The 16691-nt window shown below is 27.5% G+C and overlaps 1 protein-coding gene across 1 annotated transcript in view; it reads left to right on the top strand.

Moving 5' to 3' along the window:
• LOC108559602 (nitric oxide synthase, salivary gland-like) overlaps positions 1-16691 on the top strand; it is a 35448-nt gene that overhangs the window by 9341 nt on the left and 9416 nt on the right. The window contains exon 2 of the mRNA XM_017916932.1: positions 7310-7472. Coding sequence (XP_017772421.1) covers positions 7310-7472 — 163 coding nt within the window. The remainder of the gene's footprint in view (positions 1-7309; positions 7473-16691) is intronic.

Below are 16691 nucleotides of genomic sequence, written 5' to 3'. Positions count from 1 at the left end.
AAATGCTAATGAACATTTAACAAAATGTCTTGGAAATTGTAAATAGTAAAATTTAATGCATCATTAATGGTTTTGTTTTAACGACGAAATCAAAGCCAAAAAGTTCCCATTTGGCAAAGAAACAAGTCTAATTATAGCAAGGCTACATTCGCACAATTCGCTATAACAAAAAATTTTCCGTTACTACGTTTTTGTTATAAAATTATAAAACATTATTTTATTGATGCTTAAGAAGGCCTCAATTGTAGTGCAATTGTAACCAAGAAATAACGAGTTTCAATGTCTTCACTTTTTCTTGTATTTCTTTAAAACCGTCAGTGAAAATTGAATGATCGAATACTGAATTAAAGCTGAAAGTGTCACCTTTTCAATGAACCTATTAATAGTTTGGTGCTTTCATCCATTCATCATAAGCTGTCAATTCTGAAAATGCGCCGTATTCACGCTCAATTTGATTACAGGAAAACTTACATAATTCAATATAAATAATAATCTTTTGAATAGAAAAATAGAATTAAAAAAAAATGGCCTTAATATTTCTATTTAGAAATTCATGAAATTTTGTTTGAAAAATTGATTTTTTTTTTACTATTTTGAAGTTAAATAAGATATGGGCGTTGCACAATTCTCTATATACAATTGATTAAATTTAGTTTAGTAAGAAAGTAGATAAAAAAAACAAATTTTATTATAGAAATGATTCAATTAGATCAGTGCGGATTCACTATAGTACGGTTTCGATTTAACAATTTAATAGTACGATTCAATTTTTATATACAAATTAATAGTTTTCTTCTTATACAGATAAAGCATATTTACATGTCTTCGATTAGTCCGGTTTCTAACAATCCGCAGAACCAATTAAATGCAGTATGCGAGGGTATACAAAATATTTGAAATCTTTTATAATATTCTAAATTACATGGAAATAAGAATGAAGAGAAAAAATATAGTATAAAGAAAGAGTATCTCGCATAGTACGGCTTCGATCAGTGCGGATTCACTATAGTACGGTTTTGATTTAACAACTGTCAAATATGAAAATGCGCCGTATTCACGCTTAATTTTATTACATGAAAACTAACATAATTCAATATAAATAATAAACTGAAATTTACCATCACTTGAATAGAAAAAAATCTGTTTTTAATATTTCAATTTAGAAATTCATGAATTTTTTAAATACACATACACATGATTTTTTACTATTTTGAAATTAAATAATAATATATGGATATAAAATTCATTAAATTTAGTTCAGTAAAAAAAGTAGATAAAAAAAACAAATTTTATTACAGAAATGATTCAATTTTCAATTGTAAAATAAATTATAGACATTAGAGTGGAAAATTGTTCTATATATATTGTTTTTATTTTATTTGAACTATAATTTCTCACGATTTTTATCTTCATTGCGAATGGGAAATAAAAAAAAAGGAGAGGGAAGAGTGTGGGTTATGTGTTGTGTGCAGGAAGTGTCTCACTTGAAGTGAAATGTATTAGGAAATAGTACGGATAAAATAGTGTTATTACTCTCAGTCGGTGTGCGTTGACAGTTTCATATTTATTGGATGAATTCAGACATAAAATAATCCACATTGGAATTGGTAGGTGTTGCGTTTTTTTTTGTATATATATATTGTTTGCAGTCTCCTATACTACATCATTTGCACTTGTATACAGTGTATAATATATAGAGCAGGTTTTCCCATACTACGTTCCGTGGAACACTGGTGTTTCGCGGATACTTACTAAATAAATAATGAATGTTTAGAACTATTCCTTCCTTACTCTACTTTAATTACGGCTACAGTAAGACCTCGTTTAGCGCTGATTTTCTATAACGCGGTTTGCTGGACACCTTAAAAAAGCTCAAAATTTACCCGGATTTAAATTATTGCGGCATTTTATTGATTCGTATATAATATGATTATTCCTGCTGTCCTTCGCCAGAATCTATGCTTGTTTGAGAAGTAGATGTGCAGGATGTTGAGGAGTTACTACAGGTTTCTGGTGAGTTTTACCCACGACGAACTGAACAAGGAATTGAAGAACGCGAAAATGGTGATTCTGATGACGATGAACCAAAAGAACTGATTTTCTTAGAAAAAGTTTAGAAACGATAACCAAAATCGTTGATCAAATTGTAGCCAATGATCCTAATTTTGACAGGAGTGCAAAAGTAAAAAGAGGAGTTTGCTTAATGAAAGAAAACGACAAATGACTCCAATAAACTTAATATTTCTGTATGCAAATCTTTCTGTTATATAAAACATATATTATAATGCAAATTAGTAAATTTTATTTATTTTTGGTCCTTCTGTCTTCAGGAACGCATCTAAAGCGCTAAACGAGGTTTAACTGTATATTCTTTTCTCCATGCTTAACTCTTCCGAGACAACTTCAGTGCGCACAGTTTTGCCACTGTTTACAGACATTGTTGCGCTTAAACACAAGGTGCTCTGTTACAGAAAATGTTTGGGAAACCCTGATATAGAGTATAAATATGCCACTTGGGCGATAGTCGTAAAAATCCTTTCACAGAATTATCGTTTACATATTCAATGTTATATTTACGATACTTTCGACGAGGCTCGAGTTTTCCGGCAAAGAAAAATTTAAAGTAAATTGTTATAATCTTACAATTAAGTTACAAAACTGTTAAAAAGTAGTTAATTTAATAAATAATTAATAACAATAATCATAAAAAATAAGTTTCAATTAAAGTTACATGCTTAAAAATCTATTATAAATTTAAAAAATATACAAAATGGAATAAATTAAAACTATTCATTTGAATTCATCTGTAATAATATTGATAAAATAAAGTTTAAAATTACTTTAAAACGAGAATCTGGCGGTTACTCCACAAAATCAAACTTTGCTGTATTAATATGTGGTTTGGGATTTCGTCCTTTTTGTTCCATCTATAGCTAGTTTTTTTCTTCTGCTCGAGCAAAAAAAAAAACGTTCGGATAAATCAATTTTCCACGCGCTTTAATAATCCAGCCTTTTCACTCGTTTGATCCTTCTATAATCCTTTCGCCACGGATACCGAAAAGACGAAAAGTCTTTGTTTCATTATAACTGATGGAAAAAATAATAGTTCTTTCTTTAATAAGAAATATTTTATAGATAATTTTAAAGAAATAGGTGAAATTTTCTTGAATATTCTAAATTAGAGTACCTCGCATAGTGCGGCTTCGTAGACATATAAATAAACAGCATTAACTTTGTATATATAAGTTAACAGTGTTTCTCTCTTATACATGCAAAACCTCCCTTTTCTGCTGTTTATTTGTAAGCTGTTTATTTATATGTCTTCGATTAGTACGGTTTCAAACAGTCCTGCATAACCAATTTAATGCTCTATAAATATTCTAAATAACATGGAAATAAGGATAAAGTGAAAAAAAACAAAATTCAATTATTATATACAAATTAACAGTTTTTTTTTCTTATACAAACAAAATCTCTTTTTGTGCTGTTTATTTATATGTCTTAGATTTGTCCGGTTTCAAAAAGTCCGGCAGAACCAATTAACTGCACTATGCGAGGTATAAAAAATAAGTGAAATCTTCTATAATATTCTAAATTACATGGAAATAAGGATGAAAAGAAAAAAAAAGTAGTATAAAGAAAGAGTATCTTGCATAGTACGGCTTCGATCAGTATGGATTCACTATAGTACGGTTTCGATTTAACGATTTCATAGTACAATTCAATAATTATATACAAATTAACAGTTCTTTTCTTATACAAACAAAACCTCTTTTTGTGCTGTTTATTTGTATGCTATTTATGTATATGTATTCGATTAGTCCGGTTTCAAACAGTCCGGCAGAACCATTTAACTGCACTATGCGAGGTATACAAAATAGGTCTATTTCTATAATATTCTAAATTACATGGAAATAAGGATGAAGAGGGAAAAAAATATAAAGATAGAGTACCTTGCATAGTGCGACTTCGATCAGTGCGGATTCACTATAGTACGGTTTTGATTTAACTACTTAATAGTACGATTCAATTTGTATATACAAATTAACAGTTTTCTTCTTATACAAACAAAACCTCTTTTTGTGCTGTTTATTTGTATGCTGTTTATTTATGTCTTCGATTAGTTCGGTTTCAACCAGTCCGGCAGAACCAATTAACTGTAAAATAGGTGTAATTTTCTATAAAATTCTATATTACATAGAAATAAGTTTAAAGAGAAAAAATAATAAACAAAGAGTACCTCGTATAGTGCGGCTTCGATCAGTGCGGATTCATTATAGTAAAATTTCGATTTAAAAATTTAATAGTACGATTCAATTTTTATAAAAAAAATTAACAGTTTTCTTCTTATATAAACAAAACCTCTTTTTTTGCTGTTTATTTATATGTCTTCGATTAGTCCGGTTTCAAACAGTCCGGCAGAACCTATTAACTACTCTATGCGAGATATTGTTATATTTTAATAACATAACACGTATGTGAATAGAATTTTGGATAGAATCTTCCTAACTATAACAAATCTTATTACGTTCGAAACATGGAAGGAAAAAAATATATAAAAAAAAACAGGATTGAGAGGAAATTTAATAATAGCGTAACAGGGATATATTAGGTTAGTTCCGTTTAGTTCTTACATTGTGTGTATATATATATACTTTTTATCCTAGGTTTGGGGGGATGCGCATCCCTTGAGGATTTTAACAGATTGCTGAATCTATCCGAATCGAGCGGACGAAGGAGAGGAGAGAAAAAAATTGCATAATACATTTTTAATCTTCTTATATAAGAATGCATGCGGAAGCGGCAGATGGAGACGAAAACTGTGGGTTGATAGGAGAAAAGTATATGTTAAAAAAAGAGGGACTAATGAATTTAAAACTGCCGAAAATTCATTAATAAATTTTAAATTTCCATTTCCTTCTTACACAAAGCTTTGAATATTTAAAAAATTATCCGCAGATAAAAAAAAACGAGGGAATGAAATAGTTATAAGTGATTTAATGCTGATTTTATTATAATATATTACCAATTATTATCATATAATTCAATTAATAAAAAAGAAATTCCAATGAATTTGTTGATTATAATAAAAACAAATCAATAATTAACTTTAAGAAATCTCATAAGAAATTAATATAAAATAACTTTATATAATATTAGTAAAAAAATCGATATATTTTTACATGTAAATAAAATAATTTCACTTAAAAAAAAATGATATTGAAGTAAGAAATTGGAAAAGTAAAGAACTATGCAATATTTATGAAATAATAGTAAAATAAGTTTATTATGAATAAATCCCAAATTTAGTGGTGTATTCCGAGAAAATGAATTCTAACAAGATAACTTTTTTTACTTTATCGTTTTTAATAAAGAAAGATGAATGTAAGAAATGTTTAATATAGATTTTTTTGTACAGAGAGAACAGAAAAATAAAATTGATATACCACATGTCAAATGTAAAATAAGTTCTATTTGTTTTCTTGTATTAAAGTTTTATTAAGAAACGATTTCTTATGTCTATAGACAATTAGTTGTATAATCATAAAAATTACATGAAATTTGGAAAAAAAGTCATAAAATGAAACCATCTGAATTCACAATGAAAAAAAAAAAATATTTAATATTTGTTTATATTGTTTAGTTTCTAAAATTATAGTTCTTAAAAAATTAGTCGTAAAATGAAACTTTTAGAATTTGTAACAGTATTTGTACAAAATATTAATTACATTTTATTTTTATTATTTAGTTCCTCAAATTACATGATAAAACATCATATATTTTTGCTCTGATAAAACTTATAAAATTTGTTGTAAAATGAAACTTATGATAATAGCAACGAAAATTACATGAAATTTAATAAAAAATAGTCGGAAAATGAAACTATCTGAATTCATAATGAAAAAAAACTGTATCTATAAATAATAGTAATTAATATTTGTTTATATTTTTTAGTTTCTCAAATTTTTAAAAAATTAGTCGTAAAATGAAACTTTTAGAATTTGTTACAAATGAACGGTATCTGTAAAAAAATATTAATTACATTTTACTTTTATTATTTAGTTCCTCAAATTACGTGATAAAACATCATATATTTTTGCTATGATAAAACTTATAAAATTTGTTGTAAAATAAAACTTATGGTATTAGCATTGTTTAGATTCTCAAATTATAATTCTTAGAAAAATAGTCGTAAAATCAAACTAAAGAAATTTATAATAAAACCAGCTGTATATATAAAAATTAGTAATCAATATATGTTTATATTGTTTAGAATCACAAATTATAGTTCTTAAAAAATAGTCGTAAAATGAAACTATAGGAATTCAAATTGAAAGAAACAGTATCTATAAAAATAGTAATCAATATATATATGTATATATATATTGTTTAGATTCACAAATTATAGTTCTTAAACAAATAGTCGTAAAATGAAACTTTTAGGATTAACAACGAAAATACAAAATGTACAAAATTTATTGGTACTTTCATTCAAAAGGTATTATTTTATTTTAATGTAATTTCAAATTATTTACATATTTACATCTGAAACTAATGAAACAAAATACTTTATTCAGAAAACATTTTTACAAAGAATTAAAGAAATAACACGATGTAAGCCCAAAAAAGGGTAGGAGTATACCTGCTGTACTCTCCACTCCAGATTTAAAGATAATCCTCTGCGGGACTAACATATTTTATATATGTAAATAAATGCAAATTACTTAAAATAAACTGGATGAACTTTCATATACATTTCAACACGAAAAAGCAAAATTTTCATTACATTAAATCCATAAATAATTAATAAAATTAAAAGTTTAATATTTACAATTCAAATTAACATCATTTATAACATGAAATGATCCAATTGTTTAAAAATAATGATTTTTAAATTCATTAGTAATGTACATTAATATTAATTTACTTATTTTCGTATGTTGAATTATGTAATAATAATTGGAAAGTGTGTAAATAATGACAAAGCAAGTTCAACGAATTCGTTAATTCAATGCGACAAATATACGAAAGGGTCTTCATAACTTCGTTAAGAAAATACAGCGGACCGAAATTTCCTACTTTCTTTTTTCTTTCCTTCGTTTCGAGGAAGGTCTGTATTGTATGAAAAAGAATATGATCGCATTTACATAAACCTCTTCGGCCGTTAGATTCGAAATGGAAATATCGTATTTGAGGGGGGAAATATCGAATCTATACTGTGCCACAAATGTGGCCAATCGAATCTGAAGTGTGTGTGCGCGTGTTGTACACATATCTAATTTTATTTGCAAATCATTTTCTGTTGCAGATTAAACACCCCAGCGCATATGTCTAGGCTCGAGCAGGTCGAGAAGGAGATCGAAACGACCGGCGGTTACGAGCTAAGCGAAACCGAATTAATTTACGGTGCGAAACTTGCCTGGAGGAATTCCGTTCGTTGCATTGGTAGAATACAATGGTCCAAATTGCAGGTAAGAATATTTAAAGTTTTTGTATTGGGTTGTTACTTAAGTCCGTTTGTATTTTGGTGCGCGCACGTAGACTTCTTTTTATTTAAAACAGTCTATTGACGAAGGGTCTGCAACCTTTTTGAAAAAATGAGCCAAATTCCTGTTAAAAAAATGTGTAAGGAGCCGCACTAAGTATTGCAATCTCAATTTTTATTATTTAAATGAATGTTTTAACATGCGAGCTGAGAGCCGCAATATCTTCTCAAAAGAGCCGCATGCGGTTTTAAGAACAGAATTTATCCACCTTTGGTATTGACTCTATATAATTGTCATGGCAATGATTGAAACAGTAAAGTAATTTTTTTTAACAATTTAAATATATGTACCAAACCAAATGTTAGTCATACCTCTAAATAACTTCATTAAGCAAAACTTCATTTTCAAAAGTAAAAATACTTTGTCCAAAATTTATAACACATAAAGTTTTTCGATAGTTCATTTTTTCTGTTGTAATTTGTCCACCCCTATTATAAACCTTTTACAAACCACATTGAATTGTCATGGCAACGATGGAAACATAAGAGTAAAGTATTTTTTAACAATTTATTGTTTTTTCCATTTGCACCAATAAAAAATTAGTTTTAAAATGAAATATGTACGAAATTTACTAAGAATTAAAGGAATGTTAAAATATTAAAAATTTCTATAATGAAATTACAGTCGTACCTCGAAATTATTTCGTTAAGCGAAACTTGGTTTTCAAAGGTAAAAATACTTTGTCCAAAATGTGGATAAATAAATTGATAATTCAATTTTAAGTTTTGAGTTTCAAGTTAATTTTTTGTGCATTTTATTCTGTTGTAATTTGTCTACATTTGTTTAAATAGTCATGACAATGCTTGAAACAAAAAAGTAAAGTATTTTTCAACAATTTATTATTTTTCCATTTGGACCAATCAATTATTAGATTTAAACTAAAATATATACGAAATTTAATAAGAATTACAGGAATGTTAAAATATTGAAAGTTTTCATAATGAAATTACAGTCGTGCCTCGAAATTACTTCGTTGAGCAAAATTTTGTTTTCAAATTTGAGACGAAAGTTAATTTTTATATGCCTTTTTTGTTGTAATTTGTCCACCCCTATTATTGACATTATACACCCACACTGAATTGTCATGGCAACGCTTGAAACAAAAGAGTAACGTATTTTTCAACAATTTATTGTTTTCTTCCATTTGGACTAATCAAATATTAGTCTTAAACTGAAATATTTACGAAATTTACTAAGAATTACAGGAAAGTAAAAATATTGGAAATTTCCATAAATAGTAAGTCGTACCTCGATTAGCGAATAGGATTCGTTCCACAAAATTACTTCGTTAAGTAAATCTTCGTTTGCAGAGGAAAAAAATACTTTGGCCAGAATACAAATAAATAAAATGAAAATCATTTTTTCGAACAAAAACAAATTTTATTAGATATAAAAAATCTTACATATAAAGTAAAATCACATTTTAAAGTTGATTATCTCTACAGAGTTATTGCATTTAAAATTTTACACTGGTCGCTTAACAATTGATACTTTTTCCTAATTTTCAACGTTTTCAAGGTCATTTAAGTACCTTTTTGGTTCTTAAGACTATATTGGTATGAACTTCTTTAATTTAGCTTTCAATTTCTTTGTTTTTGGTGTTAACAAAAGTTTTCTAAATCTTGCACAGAAAAATCATTATCTTCTGCCTTAATTAAATGTGTAACATCTTCTTCATCGACAATTTTTTATACCTATTAATTGAGGTTAAATCTGTATAAATTCATTTATAATTTCTTCTTCTAGTATAGTTTCTACTCATATTTTGTAACATTAACCGAAGTAATAGTTATTTCTGCACGAACTCGTAAAATTTTCACTCATATACAAAATTTTGCAATTATTATCAATATTTTTTAATATCAAATCAATTTATCCATGTATAGTTTTTAAGGTATTATTAACAAAAAAAAAAGAAAACAATGCAAACCAAATCTTATGTAATATGTATTTTATAAAGCGGGGCTTTCTGCAAAAGATTTCAGCAGATCTGGCGGAAATAAAAATGCAATCCGAAATGCTTGCTGTGTGGAAGGCCAATATTTATGCAAAGCTTTATTTTCTACAAGGATATTTCGAGTAATCCATACGAAAAGGCAGCACGAGTTCATATTTATGTACGTGGTTTGACAGAAGAAAGGAAAGAAAACCACAAGTAGAATAATGTCAGAGTTGTGATTTGTTTTTCATTTTTGTAAAGAATTTTCCATAGCAAAAAACCCGCACCCTTATTTGCTACTTAATTATTGAACGAGCTCTTTTCTTTTCACCCTTTTCTATACAAGTCAAACGTTTTTTTTTCATCTTTGCGTTTTAAGAAACGAGAACATACGGTTTAGTTAGAGGGGATGCGACGTTTTGAGAAAATATTTTGAGAAAAATGAACATATTAATACATAATTTCTTTTCGTATTTTCTTCAATATGTTAAATTACTGTTAAATAAATACAGTATTTCTCAAGTATAATATAAGTGCATGCTTTAACGAAAATTTTGAGTCTTGGAAATTTGAGTGTTGTAGATTTTTTATTTAAATTTCCCGCTTTTTTTGCTAAATTAAGATTAGGACGCATCTTAATTTTGCAAAAAAAAAGCGGGAAATTTAAATAAAAAATCTACAACACTCAAATTTCTTTTACAATTTTAGTGCAAAATTCTGACTAATTCGGTTATGAAAAAATATAATAAAAATTTGATTTATATAATCAAATAATGTATTTGTGCATAAAAATTTGTCACTCAATATATATCTCGAATAGTGCAGCTTCGATCAGTCCGGATATGAAAATTTCAAAAGAAACCAAATTTTCTTTGAGAAAAATACAAATAAATTAGTACATAAAATATTTTGTGCTGTTTACATCTTAATTAGGTCGGTTTCAAACAGTGCGAGTTATTGGCTGAATCGTTTAACCGTATTGCGAGGTATTCATGTATTTTTAAAAAACTGTAATAGTTTTCAACATATTTTCATATTCAATATTTTTCAAAAAATTTAAACATAAATTATTTAAAAAATATATAAATCAATGTAAATTTTCATTTAACTAATTGTTTTTCAAATATTTCATGATTTATAATTTAACAAGAAAGAATTTCTGGTATCAAAAATAAACTTTAATTTTCGTAATTTTGTAGTTAATTTCAAATATATTTCAAATTATTATATAAAAACCAGACAAAAAGTAAATTTTCATCAATGATAAACATACTAAAGAATAATTTTTCAATAATCAATTATTTTTTTTACAAAAAATATATTTGCTTGTGATTTTTGTAGATAAATTCATAATTTTCTTTAATTTTGCACACACACACACACACATAACTAAAATCATTACTGTATATCTGTTTGATTTGTATATAAAAAAAATTGAAAATATTCAAATATATGAAGTATATGAAATTATCTTCAAAATTACAAAAAAAAAACATTTTTTCATGATTTTTAAACAAAATTTCTTCAAATGATTTCAGTTAATTATGAAAGTTTAGATATAAATCGTAATTAAGGATTTATCCTTTATTTTTTTTTTAAATTGTAGTAGATTTTGTAAATATTTTCAAAATCATTATTACCAATTTTTTTTATATACCAAAGAAACAAACAAAAGTTAACATATTTATAATCACACCAGTAAGTAAATCTTCTTAAAACCATTACAAATCAATTATGTTTCTGAAAATTTTGACTCAGATTTGATATAAACAAAAAAATGAAGCAATTCCATGTTTTATCATAAGTAAAATTGATTATGTAAGAAGTTCATTAATATTATTGCGTTTTTATATCAATTTTATATAACTTAAACTGAATTTAAATTATATAATAAAACAAAAAGTATTGAACTTTAGACCCATTTACGTAAAGCACAATAAGACAACTAAATGAATATTCCAATGTGAAAGCTGAGAGCCACAATTTCCTCTCAAAAGAGCCGCATGTGGCTCTAAGAGCAGCATTTGTCCACCCCTGAGTCTATACAATTGTCATGGCAACGTTTGAAATAAAAAAGGACAGTTATTTGTTTGATTTCTATATAAAAAATTGAAAATTTTGAAATACATATGAAATTATTTATTTTGTTCGAATAATTTCAGTTAATTATAAAAGTTCAGATACAAATCTTTACAAAACTTCGTAAAGCACAATAATACTAATAAATGAACTTTTTTTTTCAAAACATATCATCCGTGTACGGAGATGTCTCCGACTTCTTCAGATGATCGTGTATCTTCTGCTTCATAACGTGCAAATTCTCATCAACACTCCGAATGGTCGTCAACTTTTCAGACACCCTCAAATCCATGAACCACGTCAGCAAATCATTGATCAGCTTCAAATGATTCATCAAAGCCTCGATCTGCTTTGAGAGTTCGATCGTCTCGCGTTTGCTTTCCAGTAGATTCGGCATTCCTCTCTTTTTCATAACATCCAAAAGCGAATGCCTCAGAATGTTCTGAATATCAGGCGTCGATTTACCGAAGATCTCCTGGATGAAACGATCATCCTCTTCCCGTGCTTCCATTAAAAAAGAATCGCTTAATCCGCATACGTAATAGTGCGCCTCTTGTAACCTCTCCGCAAGCAGTTCATGATCCGCCAATAAATTACTCACGTAACACCTCACCATTCGCAGCGTTCTGTTCAACTTGAAATAATTGACTTTTGCTGTTCCCAACATCACTACAAACGTATCCACGTCAACCTGCTTCTGCAGACTTCTCTTCGTATTGTGAGGATGATTCGGGGTTTCCAGCAATGTCTTCATCATGTTTTCCATATGAGTTATCAGATCTTTTATATCCTCATCGAATAATGGTAGTTTATTATTAAGACCATTCGGGGCTTTCAAATATACACTAATATAATAGACTAATTCGGTTGTTGGGTGATTGTAGTTCTGAAGATCAGTCGAGGCCTTGACAAGAGTACGTAAATTGGTTGCAGACGCTTGCAACTTTTCCTCTTCTATAGCCTCTTGCTCTCCAATCTTCACGATCAATTCTTCCACTAACTAAAAATACGTTAATAAATATAATTTTTAAACTGAAACATGATTAAAAACTCACCTCTGTCGCTATTTTTAAATCGAATTGCTCACTTTCATAATCTTTCATCATCTGCTCAAGATCTATGTCTTTTATATCTCCTAGCATCATCTTTAATTCCCTCAGCATCGGAAGGACGTATTCTAACTCATCTTCTCTATCCGAAAACATTTTTTTCTTATATCACTGACGTTCTTCTCGAACGGTCGTCACGATTGTGATGAGGTTTTAGAAGTATTACCAGCATTTCCACCATTCCCCCACCCATTATGTACATGTGATCAGACTTGCATCTGCCACCAACCATTTTTTTTTCTACCTGAATTTTGCTTTCATTCTTTGAAAATCCGTTTCTAGCGAATTTTCCCTAAAACGTCCAGAAACTTTTCCTTCTTTCATATTTACATTTAAATATTATTTCTAACTTGCATAAAAAATATTAATAGTGTTATTAATAATTTTAAAAAATGAAAATTTTCTAAATTTTAACGGCACAAATTTATTTATCGACAATAATTTTCAATAATTTTCTATTTTTTATAAACAAAATAGTATAAATAAAGTAAATATTAATATTTTCTATATATTATATCAAAATTAATATAATATTTAACAATTTTGGATTTTGATTTAGCAATTATGAAAATTTTTGAAAAAATATCTCCAAATACTGTAAATTTCACTTTACACATTTGATTTGTACAAATAAAAATCATTTGATGATTTGCACATACTATCATTAATTAACTTGGCAAATATGAAGTAACTGAAGACATATATAAATTTTAAGAATATTTTACTGAAAACGTTTGTTAGGAAATTTGAAACATGAAATAAATTTATTTTTTAGTTAAATTTGATTAAGTAATAATTTTATTAATATTATTGTATTTCTATATAAATTGTATATAACTTAGTCTAAATATATATATATATAATTAAAGTATTTTAATATATGTCAACTAATTATTGAATTTAAATTATATAATAAAAAAAGATATTGAGCTCTTTAGACACGTAAAGCATAATAAGACTAGTAAATGAACAACTTTTTTTTTCTTCAAAAAATATCATCCGTGTACGGAGATTTCTCCGACATCTTCAGACAGTCGTGTATCTCCTTTTTTAGTTCGTGCAAATGCAGATCGACTTTCCGAACGACCCTCAGCGATTCAGACACCCTAAAATCCTTAAACCACGTCAGCAAATCAATGATCATCTTCATATGATCCATCAAAGCCTCGATCTTCTGTGAGAGTTTGATTCCCTCGCGTTTGCTTTCCAATGGATGCGGCCTTCTTTTCCTCTTCATGACATCCCAATCCGAAAGCCTCATAATGTACGGAATATCAGCCGTCTGTTTTGCGAAGATGTCCTGGATAAGAAAATTGTCGTCTTCCCGTTCTTCCATTAAATAAATCTCGGTCATTGCGCATACGTAATGGCGCGCCTCATATAACTTCTCCGCAAGTAGATTATGATCCACCAATAAATTACTCATGTAACACCTCACCATTCGCAGCGTTCTGTTCAACTTGGAATATTTGGCTTTCATATTTTCCAACACCATCACAACCTTATCAACATCATCCTGCTTCTCCAAACTTCTCTTCCTATTGTGAGGATGATTCGGGGTTTCCAGCAAATTCTTCATCGTGTCTTCCATTTGAGTTATCAGTTCTTTCATATGCTTATCGAAAAATGGCAATTTATTATCAAGAGCATGCGGGGCTCTCAAATATATACTACTGTAATAGACTAATTCGGTTGCTGGGTGTTTGTCGTTCTGAAGATCAGTCGAAGCCCTGACAAGTCTACGTAAAGTGTTTACAGACGCTTGAAACTGTTCCTCTTCCATAGCCTCATGCTCTGCAATCATCACGACCAATTCGTCCACCAACTAAAAATACGTTATTAAATATAATTTTTTAAACTGAAATTTAAATATGATTCAAAACTCACCTTCGTCGCTATTTTTAAATCGAATTGCTCCTCTTTTATCCTCTCTCTAACATTTTCACCTCTCAATTTTCTCAGCGTCAACTTTAAGTCCCTCAGCTTCGGAACGACGTACTTCAACTCATTGGAAATCAACGCTTTAACGCACAACATCTTTTTGTTATAACACTGACGTTCTTCTCGAACTGTTGTCACAATTGTGATGAGGTTTTAGAAGTATTACCAGCATATCCACCATTCCCCCACCAACTGTGTACATGTGATTAGACTTGCATCTGTCATCAACCTTTTTTTTTCTACCTGAATTTTGCTTTCATACTTAGAAAATCCGTTTCTAGCTAATTTCCCTAATTTCTCCATATTTACATTTAGATATTATTTTTAGCTAATAATATTGTTATTAATAATTTTTAAAAATGACAATTTTTTAAATTTTAACGGCACAAATTTATTTATAGACAGTTTTGTTGTCAATAAAGAAAATATTAATATTTTCTATATAATATATCAAAATTAATATAATATTTAACAATTTTGGATTTTGATTTAGCAATTATGAAAAATTATGAAAAAAGTATCTCTAAATACTGTAAATTTCACTTTACACATTTGATTTGTACAAATAAAAGTCATTTGATGATTTGCACATACTACCATTAATTAACTTGGCAAATATGAAGTAACTTAAGACATATAAATTTTAGTGAAAAAGTTTGTTATGGAAATTTAAAACATGAAATATATTTATTTTTTTTAGTTAAATTTATTTAAAATAATATAAAAAAAAAGTTCGAAGATAATAAATAAATTAATTATATACTGAAGATTCTAAAGAATTCTAGAAAATCGGAAGTATTTTTGTAATTAAATTAATGTCTGATAACAAAAACATGTATTTTAAGTTTAAGTATAAAAATTAATATTTAGATACAAGAAATAATTACAAATTAATGATGTTTCTATATTTTATTTTATCATTGTTGACATGCTAAGTAAATAAATAAGGTTTAGGTCAATCATTATAACTGTATTAGATAAGAAAATAATCTTAAGCACAATGGAAAATCAGAAAATGTTAATGTTTTCTTTTTGAATGAAAATTTTAATAAAATAATTTAATTCTAAATTCAAAGTTAATTTAATGACTTGTAATGAACACACTACAAGTACTTGTACAAGTTTCCAATTATAAATCCTTATATGCTATATTTTATACGTTTTACGTAATATGTAGAAATAATAAGTAAAGGTGATTACACATTACTTGATATTTGTTAATTACTAGTTTACTTAGGCAAGGTTGTATAATATATGTCAATTTGACGTATGACACATGTCAACAAACCATACGTTAGGAAAATTATAGGTGAAATATTGAGAATAAACTTGATAAATTTGTTTTGATATTTACTTGTCTCATTGTCTCAAATAATATATGTCAATTTGACATATAACACATAAAAATGGTGTATGTCAATATTACATATGACACATGTCAAAATACGTCAATTTACAAATCACTAGACAAATATCGCGCAGTATGTGTCCTCGTTACGTTTTACAAAAAATATAGATTAAATATTGTGAATAGACTTGATAAATTACTATATAATTAATATATGTCAATTTGATATATGTCACATAAAAATATTGTATGTCAATTTGACATAAGACACATGTCAGCAAACCATACGTTAGGAAAATTATAGGTGAAATATTGAAAATAAACTTGATAAATTTGTTTTGATATTTACTTGTCTCATTGTCTCAATAATATATGTCAATTTGACATATGACACATAAAAATGGTGTATGTCAATATTACATATGACACATGTCAAAATACGTCAATTTACAAATCACTAGACAAATATTGCGCAGTGTGTCCTCGTTACGTTTTACGAAAAATATAAGTCAAATATTGTGAATAGACTTGATAAATGACTATATAATTAATATATGTCAATTTGATATATGTCACATAAAAATATTGTATGTCAATTTGACATATGACACATGTCAGCAAACCATACGTTAGGAAAATTATAGGTGAAATATTGAGAATAAACTTGATAAATTTGTTTTGATATTTACTTGTCTAATTGTCTAAAATAATATATGTCAATTTGACAT

The sequence above is a fragment of the Nicrophorus vespilloides genome, unplaced genomic scaffold, assembly GCF_001412225.1.
Source record: "Nicrophorus vespilloides isolate i.1.1-1 unplaced genomic scaffold, Nicve_v1.0, whole genome shotgun sequence".
Taxonomy (NCBI): domain Eukaryota; kingdom Metazoa; phylum Arthropoda; class Insecta; order Coleoptera; family Silphidae; genus Nicrophorus; species Nicrophorus vespilloides.
This window is presented reverse-complemented; position numbering and strand designations above follow the sequence as displayed.